The sequence below is a fragment of the Cyanistes caeruleus genome, chromosome 2 (assembly GCF_971803275.1).
Source record: "Cyanistes caeruleus chromosome 2, bCyaCae1.hap1.1, whole genome shotgun sequence".
In the NCBI taxonomy this organism is placed as follows: Eukaryota; Metazoa; Chordata; class Aves; order Passeriformes; family Paridae; genus Cyanistes; species Cyanistes caeruleus.
The window spans coordinates 36081463-36107449 of NC_141702.1; the positions used below are offsets into that span (position 1 = coordinate 36081463).

Below are 25987 nucleotides of genomic sequence, written 5' to 3' on the forward strand. Positions count from 1 at the left end.
TAACTGTCTCTGAAAATCACTCTGGATGCATTTGCACATTTTGTGAATAAATGACTCTTAGAAGTCATGAACAGAGATGAACAACAGCCCTGATAACAGAAGTAACACCTTTGTAGGTTAAGTAACTGTATTTTCAAACACTGCTTGAATGTTCTTCATGGGTAGCTTCGAGAATAAAGGTAACTTTCATACATAATGTTACAAATTTTCTATTCAAATGTGCAAAGAAATTATTCCACTATGGCATTACTGCACATGATGACCTGAGCACAAATAAAGCACTATGACACAGCAGAAAGGATACTATATGATCCTGTGATGAAGCTGATTTCCTTTTACAAACAAAATAAATATTCTGCCTTTATCCTGTGTTCACTTAAACTAGGAAGGAAAACTGCACTGTGCTGCAATATCATAACCATACAAAGAGAAGCAGCTTCCTAAGAGAAGCAGCTTCCTAAGTAGTTTCTTGAAGAATCACTTGAATTCTAATACAGTGACATTCTAATTATATTTTGCTTCTTGCTTATGATAATAATTTCCTATTGGTTTAAAACTAATATGTATTTTCTAGGAATATAAAAACAATAAGAAAATCAGAAAAGCATAAACAGAGAATTATGAAAAACGATGTTAGAGTCAAAAGAATTAACTTCCTATATTTAATAATTTTTAAGATTATTAATTATTTCATTAATGCAATTCACTGAGTATTGTAAGAGTAACATTGTGAGAACACTACAGTAGGTATTAAAAAATATTTTAAATATATAAAAGGATCCAATACAAGTTCTGAAAAAGGCTAATAACAGTGCTTGTAAATTTAAACTGCATGCATGTATGGTCTGCAAACATAATTTCATCTTTTTCTAGAAGTATAGAAAGTCAAGAACTTGACAGCTCCACAGAAGCAATGCATGCAGAACAAGGACAATGGCAACATAGGGGCTCAACAGGCAAGACAGGAGAGATGTCTCCTGCTTTTCACAGTGCATTTACCAAATCACCTCTTTGGGCTACAAAAACATTTTAACAAAAATTGTTATGTATCAGTCACGCAAGAAAACATTTTTTGTGGACAAATATAATTTATCCTAGTAAAGTCTTCATGATAAGGAGTAGGCAAATAAGACTGTATATCTGACTTAGGACATTCCTCCTCAAATGAGAGCACAAACTGAAAAAAGTTATGAGGGAACTGAAAGAGATATTATGCACTCCTGCTTACAAAGGAAAAATGCAAAAATCCCTGGGTTAGAACATGAGGGGGAAAAGGTTGGGAAGAAATACATTAAAGTGCAAAAGAAGAGACTATAAAGAGTTTTATAATGGTAAATTCATCTCTACAAGAAAGAACTCCCCAGAAATGTAAGTGAACCTCTTTCATTCCATGAATTCTGAATTTGCAGAATAGTCCAAGCCAAGTTAATGGTGACTGCAATTAACATAAAAGTGCATTCCAAATAATATTCCCAGGGAAAAACGCAGTGGGTAGCACAAACTACAGACTTGAATTTGACATCCTCAGCCCTCCCACAACAGTACTATAATAACATGTGCCATTTGTCATATTAATAAGCTTGGTGCTTTCAAGCACATGTAATTCAGGCAACAATATCAATGTTATGTGCTAATTGCCCTTCGAGCTCTTATGTGTGGTACTTGAAAGGCTTCACTGCACCACCTCACTCCCTACAGTAAATCACTATCTGTCACTGACTATTGATAATGGCAATCTTGGCAGTAACTGATCCCTGAAAGACATACTTCCACTGAATAATGTCACCACTCTTATATACCAAATGAAATAAAAATTACATTTAGAGGGCTTGAAACTGCAAACTGAAGTGACCTCATATCTGAGGTAATGGTCTGCAAGTAATCTAGACCATCAAAAAAAAAAAAACTGACAAATATAAAGGTTTGCTATCAATTAGTAGGGTTTAATTTGCATCAGTTTTTTGAAAAAGTGTTTGGCTGTGGTGGTTTTCTTTTTTTTTGGGAGGGGGGTGTTTGTGTTTGTACACAAACACTTTCCTAGAGACAAGGAGATTTTTTCAAGGCACATTCGTGAACTTGATAAATAAAACCACAATATGAGATGTTTCTAAACAGCACTTCTTTTTGTTTGCTGCATTTATGTTTAGTACTGATAATATTTTAATGCTTCTCCAAAGCATGTCTGGCTTTGTTTTACAGACAAACAACATAAAGAAGAATTTTGACTACATTTACACATAACCTATCCATAAAAAATAGAAAGGAAAACTAAGTAGAAACAAAAAGTACCTATTAAATAATCATGCCCATTCCTCCACCAATGGAATATTACTCCCTGTAGTATAATGAGCAATTTGGCCAGGCTGGCCATAAATTATCTGGAAAATGAGGCTGCTTGCCTTTTCCTTTGGGAGGTTATTACGTAGTTCAAGAGATTTCACTATTAGAATCTATTTCTGATCGTAAACATCAATTTTTCTTTCTGACTATCATCCCTTTCATCTCACTGAAATATAGGACAGGAGTTAGGAACTATTCCCAATTTGCTGAAAGATCAACCTAACGCTGGCTGTGATGCAACTCTGCCCAGATTTATCCACATATCACAAAGAGAGAGTGCTCACACAGCTCTGCAGTGGCCTCACTGGAACACCATAAATCCACATTCTAGTCTATGACCCCACAGGGTCCTTTCACCTTGGCCATCTTTTAAAATATAACAGATACCACAATACAGCAAATTCAACTACCAGAATTAAGTGAAGAATTGATACCACAATGCGAAGCTTTGTATCATGAGACTTCAATAAAATACAAAGTCTCATTACAGATATTTTCAAGTCAAAACAAAGACATTTTCAGTGTTTCAAGAGCTACTTAAGAAAAACAGATTTCTAACAATAAGTAAGACATAGAAAAAATAAATGAGATAACAAAAAAAAAATCTCAAGCATAACCAAAATGAAAAACTGGTAAAAAAACTATTCAGTACATCCACTTGATCATGTGGAAATACAGGAAACAACCAACAAAGATAGGTAGACTGAAGAGGTAGAAAAGGTAGTGGATTTGTTTATACCCACCAAAAAAATAAAGGCACCTAGTCAGGAACATGGGGTTTTTTAGCTACCAAAATGAAATCCCTGCAGAAAACGCAGGTACTGAAAGGAAAGCTCTGGAGTTACAGTAATAATTAAGGTGAAATAAATCACCAAATTCTGATGCAACATACCCAAGATTTTTTACATTTCTTAATATGGATGGTCTGAATTGCTATTTTTAAAAAATACAAGTCAATCTTACACACAGAAATAGGGTATTTTCTTCAAACTTCCCTGAGCCCTACCCTTCAGCATGGTATTGTTTAGTGTGCCTACCTTGGCCACGCATGGCAGTGCTACTTAGGAGGCTGCACATCCCCTGCACTCACACTGTGGCTGCATCTGCCTCTCTTTTGATCATTTTAATGAAAGAGTGCTTGAAAAGTAGTGGTGAACAGGAGGGGCAGCACACTGACATAATCGATTCAGATTAACAGATGCCAAAAGGCATCTGTCACAGTCTTATTCCACAGTAATTTATTTTTTAAAAAACCATAAAACTAGGCAGTAAATACTTTTATAAGTACTTTTATTACTTTCTGGACCAAATTCTGCTTGAGATTGGACAGGCAGAATAAATGGTCAGTTTCCATCTTGGCAGAAGCCAAGTGACTACTCAATTTATATAACAGACTGTTTAATATATTTATTAGTAATCAGAAAAAGTCATGAACAGAGGAAGTCTGCTGATGAAGCAAGTTGTGAAGCAACAGCTGGCAACTTTAGCCAGATTACAGAGTTCATCGCTTTGAAAGGAAGCTGATGTATTTAATATCACTCATACCACCTCAGCATTACTTTCCTCTGAAGTGAATGATGCATGCTCTTTTGTGTATGGATGAGGGAAAGGTAATTACTCCATTTAACTAAGGGATGTATCATAACGTGAATAAGCCTGCCAACTAGAACTCTGTTACTTCCTAACATTTAAAGGGTTGACTTCAAAGCTCACTGAATTTTCCTTCCATGTGAAATTTTGTCATTCCTTTGTTCTTGCTCTTTCTGATAAAAAAAAAAACAAACAAAAACCACACACACACATAAAAGAAAAAAAGAGAAAAAAGAAAAAAGAAAAAAGAAAACCAATACAAAACAATAACTGAAAAACCCCACAAAAATCCAACCAACAAAAAACCAACCAAACAAACAAAACAAAAACAAAAAAACCCACACAAAAACCCCAACCCTCAGACTTCTGTCCTGAATAACTATTCTAAATCATAAGAGCAGAGATGGAAATTTGAATATTCTGCAATTTTACCAGGTTATTGCTACTGAAAAACCATGACAAAGAACTGGCAGGGAAGTTATGATGGGGTGATCTCATCTGGCTCTAATTTCCCTCGTTCTGCCCTTCATCTGACAGCACAGACGATCCAACAGTTTTCTGGTTTTCCCAGTGCCCTGCATGCCACACCAGTGGTAGCATGACCTCACTGGTACCCTGAGTAAAACACTTGGTAACAGTGTCCTTTTCACAATGCAGGGCAAACCAAAGACTGATCAGGTGATCTGTATTTAATTATTGTAACAAAAGAACCAGGAGTCTTAGAATTAGGCCAATTGAGTCAGAATTCAAATATGATAAATATTTAAACACAAGACCCATAATTAAACTCGAGCTCATAGAAGCTGCTCTGGTGTGCAAAAGAAACAAGATTTGAAATGCATGTGCATAATAAAGACACATAGAAGACTAAAAATTTCCCTTTAAAATAAAGAAGATAATACAAAATTCACCTGTCTACACTGACCAGATATATAACCAAGATGAAAATTCACATCCTTTTATTATAGATCCTCCATGGGAAGAGCACCCTTAGCCATATGTATGCACACTGCCAGACCACTCCAGCTGATTTTTTTTCTTCCTGTTTCTCCACACCTCTTTAATCATTTATTCAAAATACTTTATTAATTAATCATGCATAACCAGAAAAATGATTGAATTACAGTCTACAAATCATTTAGGTATGGGTTCATGGGGGACTATGCAAATTGCAATCCCAAGGTAAAGCCCGTAATGAACAACGAATTGTTTGTTTGGAATATAGGATATGAACCCAGCTGCTACTCTATCCGGACCCAAGTGCCACCAGCAGAATGCTTGTACAACCATCTGCTGCAAACAAACCTACTACCCAAAATAAGGTAGGAAGACTGTCAGAGACTTCATGAACTTTATGGAGTGCTTCAGGCTTATTACTGAAACCTTTATGGATGGTGCAAGATTTAGGTCCTCTGTCAATTATAAAATTAAATGCCTCAGCATAGTCATATTCACTTGTAAGTGAAATTTCTTTATAGAATTCTTCAGGTAGTAAGAGACCTAAATGTAGTATTCCACATTCTGAAGAACTAAGAAATGCAGTCTTCTGGGTATGACAAAATAAAGGACTATTATCTTGTAATATCAACTAACAACACTGTGATCCTCATTATTGCATCCATAATCTATAAGGCATTTGCAGGAAAGCTGCCTTGTGTTTCTAATGTGCTAGTCTGCTCAAAAAAAGACCCCACCATATAAATAAAAAATAAAAAATTTAAATATTTGTACTCTGACCCATAAGGCTCCTTTCTCTAAAAGGGAAATCACTGCTCTATATCAGGGTGCTCTGTTTCACTTAAGAAGTGCCACATCTCAACCAGTAATTTATTATCACATCTCCTCCCTTTATCCATTTCTCTGTCTTTCATTTATTTCTCACTTTAATGTTCAACTGCCCTTTGGTTTTGTTTCCTACAGACTTTTAAAGATGGTCATGTCCCTTCAATACATTCCACCCCTTCTCCTTTCTCTCACCTTTTATCCCAACTCCCAAATTTAGAGGGGAAGGCTACTTTCATCAGAGCCACCAGGAGGGGAATGGGAATGCACTGAGATGATGGCAGCTTGAACAATGCTATTAAATGGGAAGGCAGACAGGATTACAAAACAAAAAACACCTTCTGAGATGCCTCTGCTCCACACACAGCTCCAAGGTTCACAACTGCTGTTCCAGTTTCTCTTGACAGCCATGATCTCCACTCCAGTTTAAACCTGAGGCAGGGCACAGGGCACTAGCCAGGCTCCCTCCTTCCCAGGCACTTGGCCCACGGTCACATCCGAGTTCACACCCTGAGAAGTCCCACGCAGCCAGACCCACCACCCTGTGTGGGGAAGAGGACCAGGAAGCTCCATCTTAAGAAGCTGCTTCTAGAAATTTTTCTGTCAGACACAACCATTTTGCAAGCTCTTCATATGCTATCAGTATTCTTCTTTCCTAATACTAGCTTTTTAGACTTTATTTAAAATTATTATTCTGTTTTGTGACACACTCTCTAAAAAGTTAAATAAGCTGAAGTCTGTGTGATAAACAACTTGCAGAAATGTATCTTTTCTATAAACTGTGGAAAAAAATAATTGAATTCTTTTCAAAAAATTCTGTATTATTACAGAAAGAGAGCACCTTTTAATTTACTGTACTGAATGATTCATTTTTATCATGTAGGGCACAAGTGAAAGAGCAATTATGATTAAAAGCAAACTGCACAGGACAAAAAATTGGTTACTTCCAGACCCTGGTTGATAACCACTGATTTATCTGGTATCAGGATGACCTGCTTTGTCTCTTCTTTCACCTCTTTCTGAGAAGATTTATGTAAAGTAAATGATTAAGTTATTAATTAAGAAATGTACAGTAAAGCAGGGGTTTCTTTCCATTTTGCTGTATGCCTCCAAGACATAATTTTTTACTCCAAGCAATTTTGCATGTCCTCTTGGACTATAATTTACCCTTGCTAAAAAAAAGCTTGCTTAAAAAAATTAGTACAACATGGTTCAGTATATTTTGGTTTTCCAAGCAGAAAATCCTCATGGTGCTTTTATAAAGTACCTATATGGAAAATAAGCCTTTTAAAGCAATATAGCTAACTGTGAGTAGCTACTGGTATTACAGAAAAAAATTCACACTGCTCATTATAAAAATTGTGAACTTAATTCAGATTTGATTTTAGGTAGGAAAAAGTCTCTAAGAAAAAGTAGTATGTTTTCTTAGACTAAGCAATACAGCCAGAAAAAAACAAGGATGGAGCATGCAAGTTAATCTCAAGTATGAAGAAAGACTTTGATGTCTAAAAATTTGGCTATTTTTTTATATATCTATGATAAGCGTAACAAAGCATAAGCAACTGCCTTTTCCTATATACCAGCTACATCTTCAGACCATCAAAGAGAAAAACTTATCAATTGGCATACAGGAATGACATTTCAGCTATTTCATGGAAATTTTTTGCATTTTAACCAGAACTTTAATCACTTTGGAGTAGTGATAGCAAAAAAAATAAATAAATAAACATCACCTTTACTGGGAAACCAGCCCTGAAGACTCACATGCTAATATGGATGAGAGAAGTAAAGGAAAATGAATAAAACTTCAGCAGGAACACAAAATTGAATCTATCTGGGAACAGTGACACAGTAATGAGAAGACACAGAAGAGAGAAAAGGGCAGACTTGTAGAGCACATATTACTGTAATAGTTGATGGGAAAGCTACATTTTAACACACCCCTGCTGTCAAGTTTTTTATTGGCTAGGAAACCCAAGAGCTGAGTGTCTCATATCTTCTTTTACAATCCTGTTTCTTAAAAGAAGTGCAATTTAGGAGTGGTTGAAGTTATTCTGTTTACTCAGCTACTACAGATCTGTGTTCTGGTTCTGTGCTCTGTCCCAGCACAGGCCCTGGGGTCAACTCTTTGTGGATGAATTCAATTTCTTTTAGACATTCCTCTGCCACATTTTACATACATAGATTAGACAATGGGATTACACTGACAGTTCCTGCAATTCTACTCTTTTTTTTCCTAAATATTTAATTTCAAATTCAGAATATTGCTTTAACTTTTCACACCTGACATTTACACTGGAAGAAGTCTTACCTACGATTGATTTAAAATGCACAGAAAAATAATTAACTCTAAGTTAACGTTATATGCAAACACATTCCTGAAGCAGTAGAAGAATATCAATCAGACAACTAATACAAATACTGCAAAATCAAGTTTCCAGTGCTCCTTCAGAGAAATCTTTATCACTCCTTTTTTGAAGCTACTTTCAATACCACCTTGTTACTATGGCAGAGAAAATTTATTATCAGAGGGCAGACAGGCATTTCATTCAGATATAAATCAATGAACACTAAGACAGAACATAATTATTGTATTTGGCATTTGAAAACTAAGAGGAAGAAAAATTAAATTGTTTTCCTTAGGATCAGAATGCAAAGAAGAAGGGTTTGTCTAGAAGCTAGAGAATTCTTGTTCATTGTTATGAAGATGCCCAGGCTAAAATAGTCTAAGGGAGGAAAGAGTGTGCAGTCTTATATTTGAGAGCCTGTAGGTAAGAAATAATTTTGCAACTCTCAACTTTCTCAAGCTTGCACACATGGTTTTCTGCAACTGTCCCAATATCCCAGCCAGTTCTGTAAATCCAAGTCAGTCTGTCTGTACTGCAGTTGAAATGATGGTTATTCTCCTCACTATACATTATTCTTTCTCCACTTTCAATAAACCCCACCTCTGTCTAATTTTATTAGTGGTCTTGCCTTATACAGAAAACTGGTCGACATCCACAGAAACTCAAGAGTTATGGGGATTGGGAGGTTTTTATTGTTAGTTTTGTTTACTTACATCAAACTTGAGTAGAAAACTACCACAGGCACCAACAAATAAATAACAGATTACCTAAAGTGAGGGTAGAGAAGGAAGTTCACTAGAATTAGGTTTCTTCCACCCTGCTTCTTCCTGCCACTCACCTTTCCCACTTTATCATTTCATAACTTCTGCATTTCTGTCTTTGCAGATCCCCTTATTAATTAAACTTGAGGATGAGGCTTTGTCTAAAGAAACTAAACGAAATAATTACCAAATTTTTGTCCTTCTGTCAGAAACATCTTCTATGCACTTTGTGTTGCAAGAAATTTGTATGAAGTCGAATTTAGTGAATGAAAGGAATAATTCAAGTTGAGCAAAAACAGAGATATGCCTTCTTAACAAGAAGACATATCATTAAACAAGAGTACATACCTAGATCACACTGTTTAAATAATAATCTGGTAAAAAAACACAAAAGAGAAGCAATTCTGCAAAGTTTACATCTATAGCATCTTTATGCTATGCATTTCTTGACTGTTTAAAAATCTTTCCTCATGAAACTTATTTTAGAGGAGTCATCAGTTTCATAACTCAGCTTTCAGCAACAAATACTTTTGGACCAAATGCTGTACAAAATTCTTTGGGAAATGAATGACCCTCAGCCTATACAAGGGAAAACCGCAGAACAGACAGTGCAGTATAATTTCAGTATTAGCTCTTTTCTGCAGTCAATAGAGTTCATAGCTCTTCCTCAGGCTTGTCCAGTAAACTTGTCGAGTTTCTAAGTAATTGTTACAGGTTGCATCATGCTTTAAATATGTGGGAACAACTTACTTTCACTCAAATGAAAATATTTTACAAGTGTAAAACAATGGTCCCTCCTCTTGCCACAGTCTGGACATAGGCATGCCTCCTCCCCATAGAGGCTCTATCAAACCACAAAATTTGCCAGCCAAGTAACATCAAAAAATCTTCACTTAATCTTTGAAAAAGGCAGGATATCATCTTCAGAAAATTCCTTCATACTTCATATATCTGAATACTACAAAGAAACAACTGGCATGTGATACATGAAAAAAAACTAACTTGTGTAACAGCTTCCTCTTATTTTTAATATGAGAGTGAAACTAAACTACAGAGAAATTATCACTATGCAGAAACCATTATTCATATCTTATTAAATAACTGAGCAAAAGAGAAAAATGACCAGTTTTGAACATTTCACTTTGGTGACGTAATTCAAATAACTGAAGTTCAATACTTCTGCTGTTTAAAACAAGCTGTATTTATGGCCTATTTTAGCAGAAGAAAGCATTTCCATGCCATACCATTGCCTCTCCTAAGACCAGAACATTACTCCAGTTTATCAAGATACAGAATTCACCTTTTGAAATCCAATTTTCTTAACACACAAGTAATGTGTGATTTTTTTAAAAAGTGAGTATTGTGCAGAAACCAAGTGCAAGTATCCTGCTCAGTAAGACCTGAGTAATTTCTGCTTCTCTTCTTGATGAGACCAAAATGATCAGCATTAAGTCCTGAGTCAGAACCGTGTTCAGATCATTTTAATTACAAATTAAGAAGTCAGAATATTACTGATATTGAGAAGAGTTAATCGTGACCATAGGAAATTTCCCCTTCTGAAGTGGAGATAATAGTTCAGAGCCTTCATTTGGAGATATCCAATTCACTTTTGAAACAATCTGTCTTAATCTATTCCACAAATTCAGAGATCTCCTGCAACTGAATATCCACTTTTAAGTAGAATTCTGTATTCCTGAGAAAAAAAAGACTAAAATCCTGAGAATTTGATATTTGATGCTAACATTCACCAAAAGAGTGAAGTGCTTTTATAAACGTCTGTGTGAAATGATAGTTTTGACATTTTCCCATTGAGAGGGAAAAAAATAAAATAATCAAATTCACTATCCTGTTTCACTCTTCTCATTCCAATGTTCTTTATCCTATAATTACAGATATACACATTATATTTAATTTATAATCCACTGATAAATATTTGCTCACAGTACAATCTTTTAATACTTTGTGAAGAAAAGGCTTTAAGTATGAAAATAGCCAAAGATTATAGCTTTGAAAATATTTAGTTGTTGTAAGGGGGAAAAATGCCATCTGCTGGGTACAGCTGAGGACTGTCCTTTTCTTACCAACACACCATGCTGTCCTAAGAGAGTTTTCTCTCCACTTCATAATTCATTTTTCCCATCTTGAAAACTGATACAGATACATGCATTGTTTTTGAGGGGATGTAACAGCAACCCCATTAAAACTCTGTAACAAAAACTTCTTACCATATACCTCTCACAGGCTGGAGGGCAGACAACAGAATGGACAACTAGCAAAGGAATAATAATGCTATTAATCTCTTAAAAATATTAGAACTGTCTCTAATATCCCCCACTCCCAAATACTTCACATACTTTTGTATCTTCACTGATATAAACTTCACTATTAGGTGATTTATAAGCCATGGAATACTGGTTGCTAGAGTACAGGTGAAGAACCACTTAGTTACCTAGCTTAAAAGCACAAAACCAAGGCACTGAAGCCTCATCAATAAAGGAATAAAATATGAAAAAAAAGTGGAGAATGTCCAGTTAAGAAATATATCTGTATAAAGAGAGCGAAAAATTAGAAAGAGAAAAATCTGATTTAATAAAATGGATAAACTTTAAAATTAAGAAGTGTGATAAAAGCAGATAGGGTTTCCATACGTAAGCATGAAGAAGGAAAGAGTTGTTTTGATTCATAACAGACAATGAGATTCCTTTACATTTTTGCTTGTTGTTAATTTTACAATGTGAAACGTAACAGCACTCACCTGTGTGTGCATACACATACACATATAGGTATGCATATTTATACATTAAAAATTCAGATTAATTTCATATGAGCTGAACCAGCTTCCAACCAGTCTTAGAAATATGGGTTTCAAAGTTAAAATAAAGGCCAATTTCACATATATAATGATGCTAAAAATCAATTAGCTCCTGTGAATGTACTTATCTTCCTTGTGTTTAAGATAAGAAGTTGATTTCAGAATAGAATTCAGTACAAAACCATGCTTGTACTTCACACTCATTGTCATGACTGCTTTGTAAAAAGCAAGCAAGCATAAAAACTACGAAAATAAAGAATTTTGGCCTTTTTAAGATCCTCTAGCAGGATAACATGCAGGATGACATGCTGTCAGATGGAACCAAAACCCTACTGAAAGCTGTTAAATGCTTTTTACAAACTCCCAAAGTGCAACATGTGCACATGCTCCATACGGTGCAGTTACCGTTCTCTTCCCGTCGCTCAGGTAAGTAACAACATGGATTTTCCACTACCATTGAGTCATCAGGCCCTGATTATGCAAACTGATCTCCCACTGACAGATACATGCACCCAGAGCCTCAGTGATTTTAATGCACTTCTACAGCAGGATAAGCATCTTTTTCCCAGAAAAAAAGCTACAAGTTGGGTCTTAGCTAGAAAGACAGCAAGTGTGAATTACCAAACCTATGGCACATAATTAAACAGATAGCAAAAATTCAATTTATTTCCTCAAAATGAAAATGTCCCTTAAAATGCTAATTTTTAAAAACTCATCCTGCATTTACATAGTTTTTTAAGTCAATCATCACAACCCGAATCCCTACAAAACCAGAGATACTAGATAATTATCCTGAAAAAGGATTAAGTAGGTTTCTTTCCTAATATCTCTGAAGTTGTAAGATAAACACATGTACCAAGAGTTTCTCTGCTATCAATGAGGGAAGGTGAAACTGCAGATAATCTCCCTGTATTTCAGAAGCTCACAGTTGCATGCATACCATATTGATAACACTGTCATGGCAGAAATGCAAACAATCTGTATCAGGGTAATTTATTTTGTTGACACATTTTGCTGCTTCCAAAGTACTTGTGAATTCACTAAGTCACAAAAAGCTGGGCTTCTAATTCCTAAACCAATTTCAAAACATTCTGATGGTATCAAAGCAAACTGAACAGTAGTCGTGGAGCTATGACTGTCATGAATTCTTTTTATCTTTAATATATTCATTATTTAATACTTGTATCTGTTCTTTTGTGATTTGTGAGTTAGGTGTTGTCAGAAAATTAAGTAATAAAATGCTCAGAGTAAGACCAATGAAGAGTAGAAACATGTACAATATCTTTGTCTGTCCAGACTGTTTGCTCTACTCTACCATGGTGATAATTTATTTTCCTTTTTATTTTGCTTTATTCTTCTTTGAAGTACACCACAGAAGGCAAGGCTGAGCTGAGCTTTTTTTCCCTTTAAATGCATCCTTCATAGAATCACAGAATGCTTTGGGTTGGAAGTGACCTTCAAGATCATCAAGTTCCATCCCCTGCTACAGGCAGGGACACCTCCCACTAGACCAGGTGGCTTGAAGTCCCATCCAACCTGGTCTTGAACACCTTCAGTGATGGGGCATCCACAGCTCCAGTGCCTCACCGCTCCCACAGTTAAGAATTTCTTCCCAATACTTAATGTAAATCTGTGCTTTTTGAGTTTAAAGCCATTCCTCCTTATCCTATCACTACAGGCCCTTAAATAGGTAAACAGTCCCTCCCCAGCTCGGCTGTTGCCCCTCTTCAGGTACTGGAAGCTTTCCTGTCTCCAGGCTGAACAAGCCAAACTCTCAGCCTGTCTTTGTAGGAGAGGTACTCCAGCCCTCTGATCATCTTTGGGGCCCCCTCTGGACTTATTCCCACAGTTCTTTAATTTCAAACACCATGGAAAAATACTTATTTTTCAGATCTGTAACAATCCTATACTAATGCTCCTGTCTGAACACAGTTGAAGATATACAGATCTGTAAACTCAAGAAAGCAGACAATAAAATCTCATTAAGCAACAAATTAAAACCACAAACACATACCACAAAAAAAAAAAAAAAACAACCAAACCCCAAACAACTGAATATTAATTCATACTGTAAACAATTAATGGAGAAAAAATATTTTGAGTTAAAGTACCATTCAAGACATACTTAAAAAATCTAGAAAATTCTCCTTGTCTGAAAAAAACCAAATAGTCACTACATGCAAAAATTTAAAAAAATGCATTTCAAAGAAGCTCATACCAATTTCTAAAATCCATGTAAAGAACTTTAAAACAAGATGTTCACAAATACTCTCTAATAAGTCCTATAATTAAAAAAAATTATATGTACTGGTGGGAAAAAAAAACACATTCACAACTGATTTCCAGTAAGTCTGAGAGCAGCATATCTATTTCAAGCCATAGCTAAAGGAAGATGAACTTTTTTTTTTCTATGTAAAGTAGATTGCTCTTAAATTATGCATCTGGCAAACCTTTACAGTGTCTAACACAGAAAAATATCAAATTCCTGTTTATAAAAATTGCATGTTATTTTACTTTGCAACTCACAAAACTTCTCAGAAAGGACAATCCCACAATTTGTAAATTAAATATATGTACAATAAGTACTCTTACTCTAAGCACTGTACTGAAAAATCTCTATTTATAGTAAAGAAAGCATAAAGAAAGAAAACCAAAAATGTTTTAAAATATGTAATAGTTTAAGTGTCTAACAGTTCCATGTTATTTGCTAAATATTTAACATCTGATCTGCAAATTATCTTAAAATAAGTCTGACTGGCAAGGACCACTGCATGTCATCTGCCACATGCTCAGTCCTGGGTCAGCTTCCAAGTTATATCAGGTTATTCACAGGCTCATCTAATTAACTTCTGAATGCTTCCAAAGATGTAGACTCCACAACCTGCCAACCTGCTACAGTGTTTGACTTTTACCACAGTTTCTCCTCTTGACCTTCTACAATTAAGTGTCCTTTGCCTGTCAGTTTTTCAGCATGAATCTCTGAGCAATGTGGCTTCATCTTCTCTATCACCTGCCATTAGGGAGTAGCTAACAGCAGTAAAGTATTACACAGCCTTCTCTTATTTGGACAGAGAAAACCCAGTTCTCTCAGCCTTTCTTTGTATGTCATGTTCTCCAATTCCCCCCATGGTCTTGGAGGCACTCCACTGAACTTCCTCCACTGCATCAATGTCCTCAATTTGGGGAGCCTGAAACAAGACATAGTACTCCAAATGCAGTCTCACAAATGCCAAATAGAGGTGAAGAAGCATCTGTTCCACTGCAGCCTAGCGATCACATTAACTGGCTGCCTTTGCTCCACGGGCTAACTCTTGCCCAGTTTCAAAGTTTTGCCTTCCAGTACCCTGAGGTCCAGTTTGCCTAAGTAGTCGCTAACTTCCCTGCACTCTGAGGTTCCTGAATGAGGTTCAGGGACCTCAAAAGCCTGAGAACAGACCTTGCCAAAGCAAAGGCTGCAGTGTGTACCCTCAGCCTATTTGTATCTTTTTCACTGTCCAGTGCTGCATCAGCATGACACCATTTCATTAAGTCTTCCTCCCATTAACAAGGTACCTACAGACATCAGTGACTTCAACTCTAGTGTAGTTTTGGCTTTCCTGCTTCCTTCTCTCTGCACCCAAACACTGTTTTTATATTCTCCATGGAGGTCTGTCACTGTTTACAGATTCCATACATTTCATTGTTTGGGAGAGTTGACTTAGGAATTCCCCATTCAAGAAAGCTGTACCTGTTTGCCATACCTGCTTGCCTTCTTGCACAGGGAAGAATATGTCCTTGTGCATCTGAGGAAGCTGTTCTTGAAGATCAACCAACTGTCCTGAGCCTCTCTGCAGCTCAAAGGGACCTGACATGGGATACTACCTCTATTACCTGAAAAAGCCAAAGCCAACCATTCCAAAGTCCAATATAATTTCTTCACTGCCTGCTTCTCTCATTCCTCTCAGGTTCTACCACCTTACAGTAGTTTAGCTGGGGGTGGCACCAGCCCTCCATTTCCACATACACATATAGCAAGAAATCCAAGCTACCTGGACAAATAGGAACAAATATCTATCCAAATGAAAATTAGAAGACAGAAATACTTGGGGGGTATGAAAATTTTGAAGATGTGGTATTTGGGAGCTTTTTCTGAGCTCCCTCCAGAGATAGAAAGGGATCTAAACAGAGTGGATAATCATGATGATAACTGACACAAGCAACTGGAAAGACTACTTTAAGGCAGCAGCTAATTCAAGAAAAGGGAACAGGGTCTATAAAACATACGAGACTACATTTGCATTCCAATTTGCAAGCATATAGATAATTTTAGGATGATATGAGGCAAAACTTTTAAAAATCTGGAGAAATGAGTAGCTGAAGTAGAATAATTATCTCACAGATGGAGATTGCCCAAGACTGCCACTTGAACATATAAAAAGATGAGGCTGTCTTCATTTTTGAAATACAACATTAGAAATTCCAAGAGCATCCTGAGTATTAGTTGGGGAAGGTAGAAGATTTTGTTCAGTGTACCAGTGCATAAATAGAGGTTAAATTCAAAGCTTTACTTTGAAAATAGTTTTTTAAAGCCTGAAGCTTTACAAAAAGATTTTAAGTATCCTCATACAAGCAATATAGCATATATATTTACAGCATAGGACTTCACTAAAATGTCTGTCTCCCAGTTACCTTTGCAATGCCAATGTTGCAGCTGCACATGCACATTTCTACCATGGTGGCATTTGGCTTCCCCTTCCTGTGCCACTGCATTGTTTTTTCTGCACATAACATCCTTTTCAATCTGTTGGCACAACTGTGCCCCTACGTTTCCTTTTTTAGAAGGTCAACTTTAGTAATATCTGAATGCCTGAAGGTAATAGCTAAGCAAATTACTCCTTTACTTTCACTTGCAACTCTCACATTTCCACAGAAAGTAAGCAATTCCAAAGCACGCGTACTTCCTTCAACAACAGTACAGCCATAAACACACTTAACATATTCAAACCTGCACTCAGCCTGCTCTCATCCCCACACAGCACATGTTTGCCTCTATTTGCAACATCTTGTCCTTATTTGTTCCATTACTGCTGTACAACTTCATCTGTATTCTGCCTCATAACTCCATGGTGCCCAACAGCAGCAGAGCCCCAACAATGACTGTGATCTTTGGAGACTAGAGGAACATGGAATTATTATTTTTATCGCCAGGATGTTACTTGTAAAAGACCCTTTCTGTGATGAACAGCACATCTAAGAATGAGCTTGTGCTCTTTGATAATGGACATTCTGCAAACAAGTGAGAAAGCAAAGACTTCACAGCTCAAACTAACAACTTCAGTATCACATAAAAATGGGAACGGGAAGAGAGGAAGAAGCACCAACACCCAGGCCATACAAACTACAACATCAGTTCTGCTATGTTAGCTGATTCAATTAACTCATATGATTTTTCAGCCAGTTACTAATTTTTTTCTAAAGCAGAAGAATGGGGAAAAACTAGCTCATAAAAAGGACAAAAATATAGCTAAATAAGAGCAAATCAAGAATACCACAGCCATTTTGAACCAATTGCAGCTCTTCTTCTCCCCCAGTCCTTTTAGCTTATACAACAAAAAGGAAAACACCACTTCTAAAACAAAAAAGAGAAAATATCCCCTTGCCTGTAGTCATGGTATCTATATCTGGTTGTTGATTTGTAATTTCTAATGGATCCAAGGATATCCCTACTATCCTTGAATGTATTGTATTTTATCCTACATTTTTTATTACTTGGCAATGTCCAAGTTAAACAGAACTTTGCCTAAACACTTTTTGGGGTTTTCCCCATATGGTCTAGTTAATCATGGATACAATAAAAAAAAATGTGAACTTAACACTAATAAATAGTACATGTCTACTTCAGATTACTAATTTTTTTAGAGGAGTACGTCTTCAAAGATGAGTAAAATCCTTGATGTTTTCTAGCGCTTCAAGGTACTAGATAAAATTTATATTATACTGTGATTTGAAATGGTATCAAATTGACCCAGTAAGATATTCATTCAAAGCAAATAAAGCCAAAAATTTGCTTGTAATTTGATTCTAGCAGTCTGATACAGATAAAATTAAGGGTTTTTCACAGGCTAATTAAAAATCTGTAAAAGGAAGCATAGACATTTAAGAAATTCTGGTTATGGAAGCTACCAGAAATATGGTACTATGTGACATTTTCAGTTGATATTTGTGACATTTAAATAAGACTCAGAGTTAGTTTGGGGTTTTTTGGCTTTTTAAAAAATATTTATACAGTCAGACATTTTGAGAAAAAGCGTCTCTACTACTGAAAAGCAGTCTCCCTGCAACTTAAGTGAGAATCTGCACACAGCAAATAAATATCCTTCACATTCTCTACTGATAAGATTACTTAGCTTGTAGGTTATTGGGAAAAGCAGCTAATGTGCTTAAGACTCTCTTATTTTATTTTTTTCTGAGTATCACCATAATTTAGGAAAAAACAAGATATACATGAGATCACTGTTGTAATGTAATGTTAGGGCTTTTCAGTTCAACTGCTATGTTTCACAAGAGACAAACAACAATGTACTCTCTTATTTAACTGATTTTATGAGTTGCTGGTTGTTATTGCAGGGGTTTTGTGTTCAGGGGTTTTGGAGGTTGTTTTTTTAACTAAGACTAACTATACTGATGAAATGAGAAGAGATTGAGAGAGAGCACAAGTTGAAATTCTTGCAAACACAACACAAAGAGAGTTAATCTAACCATCATCCTGATGCTTGGAAAGGCTGAACTATGATAATACACAGGGGACAATTACCAAGGCTCAGCTGATAAGATGTAACTCACTAAGGTGCAATAATGCAATTTCTTTCAAATATGTGCACTGAACAGGAGTGCCAGTATTAGGTCACTGAGGTTACAGAAACCCTGCCCTTCTTTGGGATGCAGTAGTATTTTTTTCTATATGTTTATTCTTTGTTGTGCAGTCTTCATCTTTATCAGGCTTATTCTGAAAGTACTTCACAGATCTTAAGACCAATCTTTTTAATTCAATGAGAAAACTCCCTCCAATATCAAGGGTGAAATAACTAAAGCCCAGATAAAAGCAATTGGTCATTCATCCGTAACAGGACTACATCTGGGGTGAAACAGAAGCTATTTTGCAGTTAACATTTCTATTCCAAACTGATCTATAGATGGAAATGCTCAACTCAAAACACAGGGGAATTTACATAGATGGAAAATAATCACGCTGACTAAAATCTGGCAAACTCCCCAGAGGTAACGCCTTTATTCAGATGAAAAATGCACAAGATTGTTTACAATTGTTCAGGATCTCAATTACATATGCTATCTAAAAGACATGTCCAACAGCTGACAGAACTCTAATCTCATGCTACTGAATAAATAATGCTCCTATACACTGGTTTTTTTCACTATTTGAGTGAGTAGGGAACTATAAATGCAAGAGCTGTTTGTAGCCTTGAGCTTTGGTTCAGTTTGTAACACTACTGCCCAGGTTGTAAACTGTGATAAGATCACACACAATTGCAGCACAGGTTTAGTTATGTCCTTATTTCAAGGTTTAAAGATGAGCTTGTAAATCACAACAGAGGACTTGGAAATTACAGACAATCCCTGTTCACATTGTTTCAAGCTGTTATGTATTTGAGATCAATACTTTCACTTGGGCTCCTTATTTGTCTGTAAGAGATCAATACAAAGGCATATGTTCTACTTCTGTAAATTTTGTTTGCCTATCTGTGCCAAAACAACATGCAACATCTGTAAATTCTGTAATAGTACTTCAGCCACATCTGTAGTATTTTGCTGTCAAGTGCCCAACAGATTCACTGGCTGAATGGCAGCTCCCAGAGGGTCGGGATCAGTGCCACAGGGTCTAGTTGGAGGCCTATCACTAGTGGTGTGACACCACATTGGGAGGTTCAGTAGTGAGCCCAGTATTATTTAACTTGTTCCTTCATGACTTGGATGGAGGGGCAGAGGTCTCCTCAGCAAGTTCAATGATACAAAGCTGGAGGAGTGGCTGATACCCCAGAGGGTCCAGCAACCCTTCAGAAGGACCTCAGCTGGCTGGAGAGAAGGGCAGAGAGGAACCTTCTAAAATTCATCAAAGACGAATGCACACAGTCCTGCACATGGGGACAAATAACCCCATGTGCCTCTACAGGCTGGGGGCTCATCTGCTGGAAAGCAGCTCTGCAGAGAAGGACCTGGGGCTTCTGTTGGAGTACAAGCTGTCCCTGAGCCAGCAGTGCCCTTGTGGCCAAGAAGGCACATGGTATCGTGGGGTGCATTAGAAGGAGCATTGCCAGTAGGTCAGGGGAGGTAATCCTGCCCATCTACTCAGCCCTGGTGAGGCACATCTGGAGAGCCCAGTTCTGGGCTCTTCAGTATAAGAGAGACCTGAAGCTCCTGGAGCAAGTCCAGTGGAGGGCATCAAGCATGATTGAGAGACTGGAGCATCTCTCTTACAAGGAAAGGCTGAGGGAGCTGGGCCTGTTCAGCCTCGAGAAGAGAAGACTGAGAGAGTCTTTATCATTCATCTATCATCATTATCTATAGGCATCTGAAGGAGGGTGACAAGAGGATGGGGCCACGTAACACCACTTCTTCTAGGTGGTGTCAAGCAATAGGACAAGAGACAATGGGCAGAAATTGATGCACAGGAAGTTCCACCCGAACAAGAGGAAGAACTTCTTTATTGTGTGAGCACCAAGCACTGGAATAGATTGCCCAGAAAGATTGTGGAGTCTCCTTCACTGGACATATTCAAGAACCATCTGGATGCAATCCTGTGCCATGAGCTCTAGGGTGACTACTAGAGCAGGGAGGTTGGACCAGATGACCAACCCACCATGGTTCCTTCCCACCCCTACCCATTCTGCAATGCTGTAATTCCTTTTTGGATTACTGAAGAAAATTTTCTTTACCTAAATAGTTGAAACCAGTATCAATGTTTGCTTTTAATCTCAGTGTGGTGGGAGGAGGCAGGAAGCCCAATGTTGTCACATCAGAACTGTAACACAAAGACACTCAATTTATCAAATCAAACTGAATTTTTGTTAGTGCTCAGAACTCAGGAACTGTCTTTATACAGTCTAAAGTTAAAGATGCATCTTTTAAAACTATGGTCAACAATTTAAAAACCTGTTTTATTCTGAAGTTTCTTCAAATTACTTTAGATGTTACCCAAAGTAACAACTGAAGAAGAGAAACCTGGATTATTTCATTCACAGTTTGTGTTTCACTAAGCAGAAGGTACTGTTTCAAAGGACATTATTTAAAATAAATACCTCTCTCCCAAGAGTGCTAAGTTATTATTTTCTGCCCCAAGTTCAGTAAGTTTAGTAAGTTATTCTTATTCTACAATGGATCAGCCATTCTTTAATAACTTGTTATTAACTGCTACTAACTTTTTAGAAATAGCTTTTTTGCTGGCTCATATTTTATAACCTTTTCATGTTCCAATCAAATAATCTATGATGTAATAGATTAAACATTACACAATAGCACTGACAGTTTTCTATTTGAAATCAGAGATAACTAATCAACCAATATTCCTTTATTAATGTGAAATGAAAAATGTGTTGCATTTTGTTTCTGAATCACAAGCAAGTACTGTATATGTGTCAATTCCAGCAGAAGTCATAAGAATACTCTATAAAAATAAAAATAACCTTCCTATCAAATAATGGCCAATTTTTAAAAGAACTTTTACATAAATCTTTCATATTACATTATCCTGTGACTTAAATAAATTGCAAACAAACATAAAATGTTGTGGTGAGCTGATTATCTGAAGTAAAATGAAGTATTTCCGTGTATTCTCTGAAATAGTTGTATTGTTACTGAAGACTTACTATTGCATTTTCAAACACAAGAATTTGAACAGATAATTCTGACCTCATGAAACACTGAGAACTTTTTTATACTTTGAGTATATTTTGCTCAAAAAACCCATATCCTTGAGATTCTCTCTATTCACCAAATGTTTTCATTAATGTGACATACAGATGTCTAAAAGTTAAATGGGCCATTATTAGCACTCTGGAATATGCAAGCAATATCTGAACTAATTGTTTAATCATACTGAATTGCCAGTGGCACCAAGAAAAAGAAAAGTTAAATGTCAGTATTTCACACTGTCAATTGAAATGAGTCCCAGATGTTAAAACACTAAGCAACCTAAACATCATTAATTTCATTTTAAACAAAATCTTTTACAAAGAAAGCTTAATCTAGTGATTCAGTCTTTTTCTTCCCCTCCCCCAGCACAACTAAACATGGAAATAACCCCTACTTAATATGTGCAGTAACTGAACTATTCAAATAGTACACAGGACCAATGTAAAGATTTTCATGTCTTCTGCCATTAAAACTCACTGGATTTAATTAAGATTTTAATGGTTTTAAAGACAATACCAAAGAATGCCTAACAAGTAAAAATGTCAGGCTTTGTTTTTCTCTAGGAAAACAAGTACTGCTTGTCATTGTTCACAATTCTTAAGTAGAAGAAAGCTTTGGTTGCTATCATTTTGTCTAAAATCAATGAAAAACAGTTTTAGGAATTTAAGCTAATACAGCCTGCCTACTCTCAAAAACATACAGGCTACTGCAAAATCCAAAGGGGACTTTTCTTCAGAAATCTGAAGAAATATAATTTAAGAATGAGTAAATTCACAATATAAACATCTGCCATTGTTTTCAGTACAACACTAATTACAACAGTTGCATATATTTTGAATGAGCAAGTTCTAGAGAATGTAGATAGACTTAGCCCCAGGAATTGTCAAGAAATATCAGAGGAGAGATTAACTGTTAAGGGACATTCAAATGAGACTTACAGATTTAAAAAGGGAAGAGATTACATACCCCTCTCCACCAGTTCTTGTTATCTTTAGACGAAAATCAACTGAGTTCAGGCTGGGTGGCTTCCATTTCAAAATATCATCACATCGACCAGGCTTGTATTTCTGAAGTAAATTAAAATGCAGTTTAATTATGCTCATTGGTTTTCACTAGTTTTAAAAGTAACAATTCAGCCTTTCAGACTCTATTAGCTGTCTCTAATGAATTACAACAGTTAGTGACTGAAACAATGAATACCATTACCATGGAGGTAGTCGTGCTTCACTACTTTATTTGTTTCTGCCTTTTAAAACTGCTTAGCACTGTAGCTCTGCCATTGCATATAATAAAAAGCTGAGAATGGAAATAAAAATTAGCATACTTCATTATCTCTCTCTGGCTAATGAAAAATTTCAAGAAAGAAAATAAGACAGCACAGAAAGAAACAAAAACACTCATAGGACATACAGAAAAGACACATCTGAAGTAATCTCAACATTTTGGAACTATTTCATGAACAATATTTTTGTTATCCATGCTGTTGGCTGACAAAACATGAAAAAGGCAGAAACTACCATACTGCCAGCTCTCATAAAGGCTCATCAGGAACATGTTCTTTCATAGCAAAGGAATTTAAGTTATGTAAAGATTAAAGAACATCATGATACACCAGAACATATATAAGAGAGCATCTCTTGCTAAAAAGAGAGGGTACACATTTGAACCACAAGCTGAAAGGAACAATTTTCTCTTAAATAAGAGCTTTAGTTTCTCATTGTCTCTGCTATCATCTGCTACCATTTTGTTCATCTTCAGCTCTCAGTAAGAGGTAACTTGTTGACACCTTCTTTACAGAATTTCTTTCATGACAATAGAGAGCATAATGAATAGGGCAAAAGTAAAATAATTTGCAGATGTATAGAATGAGAAATTCTACTTCTTTATTTATATACAGTGAGAAAAATTATGCAATTCTGTATGAAAAATAAAAGTAACCAAAAACGTCCACTGTCTTTTGGTAACAGAACAGTCATCAGCATCACACTGCACTCATGCTGTGTAAAATATTTTCAAAATACAGACTTCACTGATGATAAAACAGCTTTAGATCTAAAATGACAAAAGCAGATGAATTTTCTGTTTTCTGATGGAAGAATGTAAAGTTACTCTTTCAAAAATAAATGCACCGTGTCTTACTTATCATTTCTTGATGAAAAGATGGTCTCTTCATTAATTCTTAATGATGCAAAAAAGATGGACCAACCCCTCTAAGCCACAGCACTGTAATTCTGAGAAAAACTACATCGATGCATATAAAAACCTTCCTCACTAGAGCTCTTGCATCCTGACTCTGACAACAGCCAACAGCATGTGCTCAGGGGAGATGAAAAGCAAGGCAATTATATATGATATTTTCTACTACTACTCTTTGAGACACTATCCATGTGGAAGCTCAGAGACTTCCTGATGTGGATGTGATTCAAATGTGATTCCTTACATATTTAGTTATTTTCAGTTTCTCTGCATGAGCTCATATAGCCCCCAGTAAGACGATGTAAACCTTCATCAGCTGTAAAAGCCTGTGGCACAACCTTTCATGCACAGCCTGATTACCTTGCAGTAATAAAACCACTACCTTTTGTTTATTTTGAACAAGTTTTTGTTGTTTTTGAAGATTTGCACTTCCCAGGGATCGTACTAAGACAGATTGCTTAACAATCAAAAACCCCATTGTTTCCATGGACTCATAGTTTCATCTGCCTCTATGTGCATAGAAATGCACTCAGCTCAGAGGGTATAATTTAACATCATAGTTACAAATTTTTTATCCACTTATATTACTCTACATTTGTCTACATAAAAGTTTATGCACTTTTTATCACTCAGCCACCCAGTCTTGTAAGAGCTTACCTATAATTCTCCACAATTAGGACCAGCCCTTGCTGATCCATCACAAAAATGTCACTGAATGGTTCATCCAATTTTCCTACTTGCTTACATGCAGTACAGGTGGCTCCCTTCCCCAGGGAGGACTGAACAGCTCCCCATCCCTTCACTCCTACTTTATAACCAATTAGATATCTGTGCAAGAGCCTTTTAAGTCTCACATTACTTTAGTTTCTTCAAGTAAATTTTGACAAGAGGCTTTCTGGAAATCTCAGCAAGAAAAACCTCACAATCCTTACTTAAATGGGTTTTGTTGGAGAGGCATAACCTTCCTTCCAAAAATGTATGTAATTTTCACCAACTACATAAATCATGTTCACCCAGATACCAACTACAATATTCCTTTTTGTCTCTACTCCTTTGTCCAGTCCAGATACCAAGCTTACAGGACTTATTTCCTCCCTGATCTTCCATGACACCTGTCCCCACCTTTGTTTTTTTTAAATTGGTATTGTATTTTCTACCTTACATGCTTAGGTACTAATGTAGATTTTTCACATAGGATCTACTATCCAGTTTTTTCAAAGTCTTTTTCCTAGACTGACAAGTTATATCTTCCTAAAAGTTAGTAGGAAACCAACTTCACAACAAACAGGAACAACTATTCCAGGATCAGTAATGAAAAGCAATGTTTTGACAGAATATATCTGCATATCTGCAATTACACTGCGGGATCCACAATTTTGACTCAAGTTTAAAATTAACTGCTTGGCTTACTTGAAGGGAATGGGGGAGCATTTATTCATTAAGATGGAGTTATTTTCTTTGAGAACCAGCATAGTGTGAGACAAACCTCAGATTTTATTCTAAACATTTTATTCTACCAATAAAAAAATAATCTCTAGCACACCTCAAGTTAGTCAAGGATATCTCCCTTAGAAATCAATTACAATAACTACACCCTTTTGACTACTACATTTAGTTTTGACCACTGTCAAACAACAGCCTTCTCATTTCACAGCAATTTGTTAACACCAAACACTTGGTAAAGGTAACAGGTAAATGACAGATTTTCTTTCAGAAACAGTCACAAAGCCTTAGGTAAGCCATCAGAATTCAATGCTCATACAAGGAATAATTTATACAGCTCCTCCCTGGCCTCCCCCAATTTCTTCTGTTACCATGAAATACAGAAATTCACAGAAACCTGACTCAAAAGGAGAATTGATTCAAAGGCCATATTAATAACCCCTAAGAAAGAGATTCATTTTTAACAGGTGAGTCCACACACACAAGACAGCACTAGTAAGTTATTGAGTTTGAATGCTAAGTCCTAAATCAATTTCTTTAAACATGAGCTGAAGCCAAACAAGAATTCTGCTTGTTAAATATATGGAAACTTCACCTTAGATGAATCACTGCATACTGCAGACCTGTTCTGCGTGAAGTTACTCTTTATTTTAATTCCAAACCAAAATGTGAAGCAATCTGTTTGAGATCAAACTACACCCTAGCATTTTAAATATAGCATTCATAGCAATGATATCCTCATCACCACTCCCCAACAAATATCTGTGTACACGACTACTTCTAAAACATACCAGATCCCCTGTCATCTC

General features: G+C 36.2%; 1 protein-coding gene across 5 annotated transcripts in view; it reads right to left on the minus strand.

Moving 5' to 3' along the window:
- The window catches only part of RNGTT (RNA guanylyltransferase and 5'-phosphatase), a 213106-nt gene that overhangs the window by 41097 nt on the left and 146022 nt on the right, over positions 1–25987 (minus strand). For all 5 annotated transcript variants that reach the window (XM_086876510.1, XM_086876509.1, XM_086876511.1 and 2 more), the window contains one exon: positions 22506–22606. In XM_086876510.1, coding sequence (XP_086732636.1) covers positions 22506–22606 — 101 coding nt within the window. The remainder of the gene's footprint in view (positions 1–22505; positions 22607–25987) is intronic.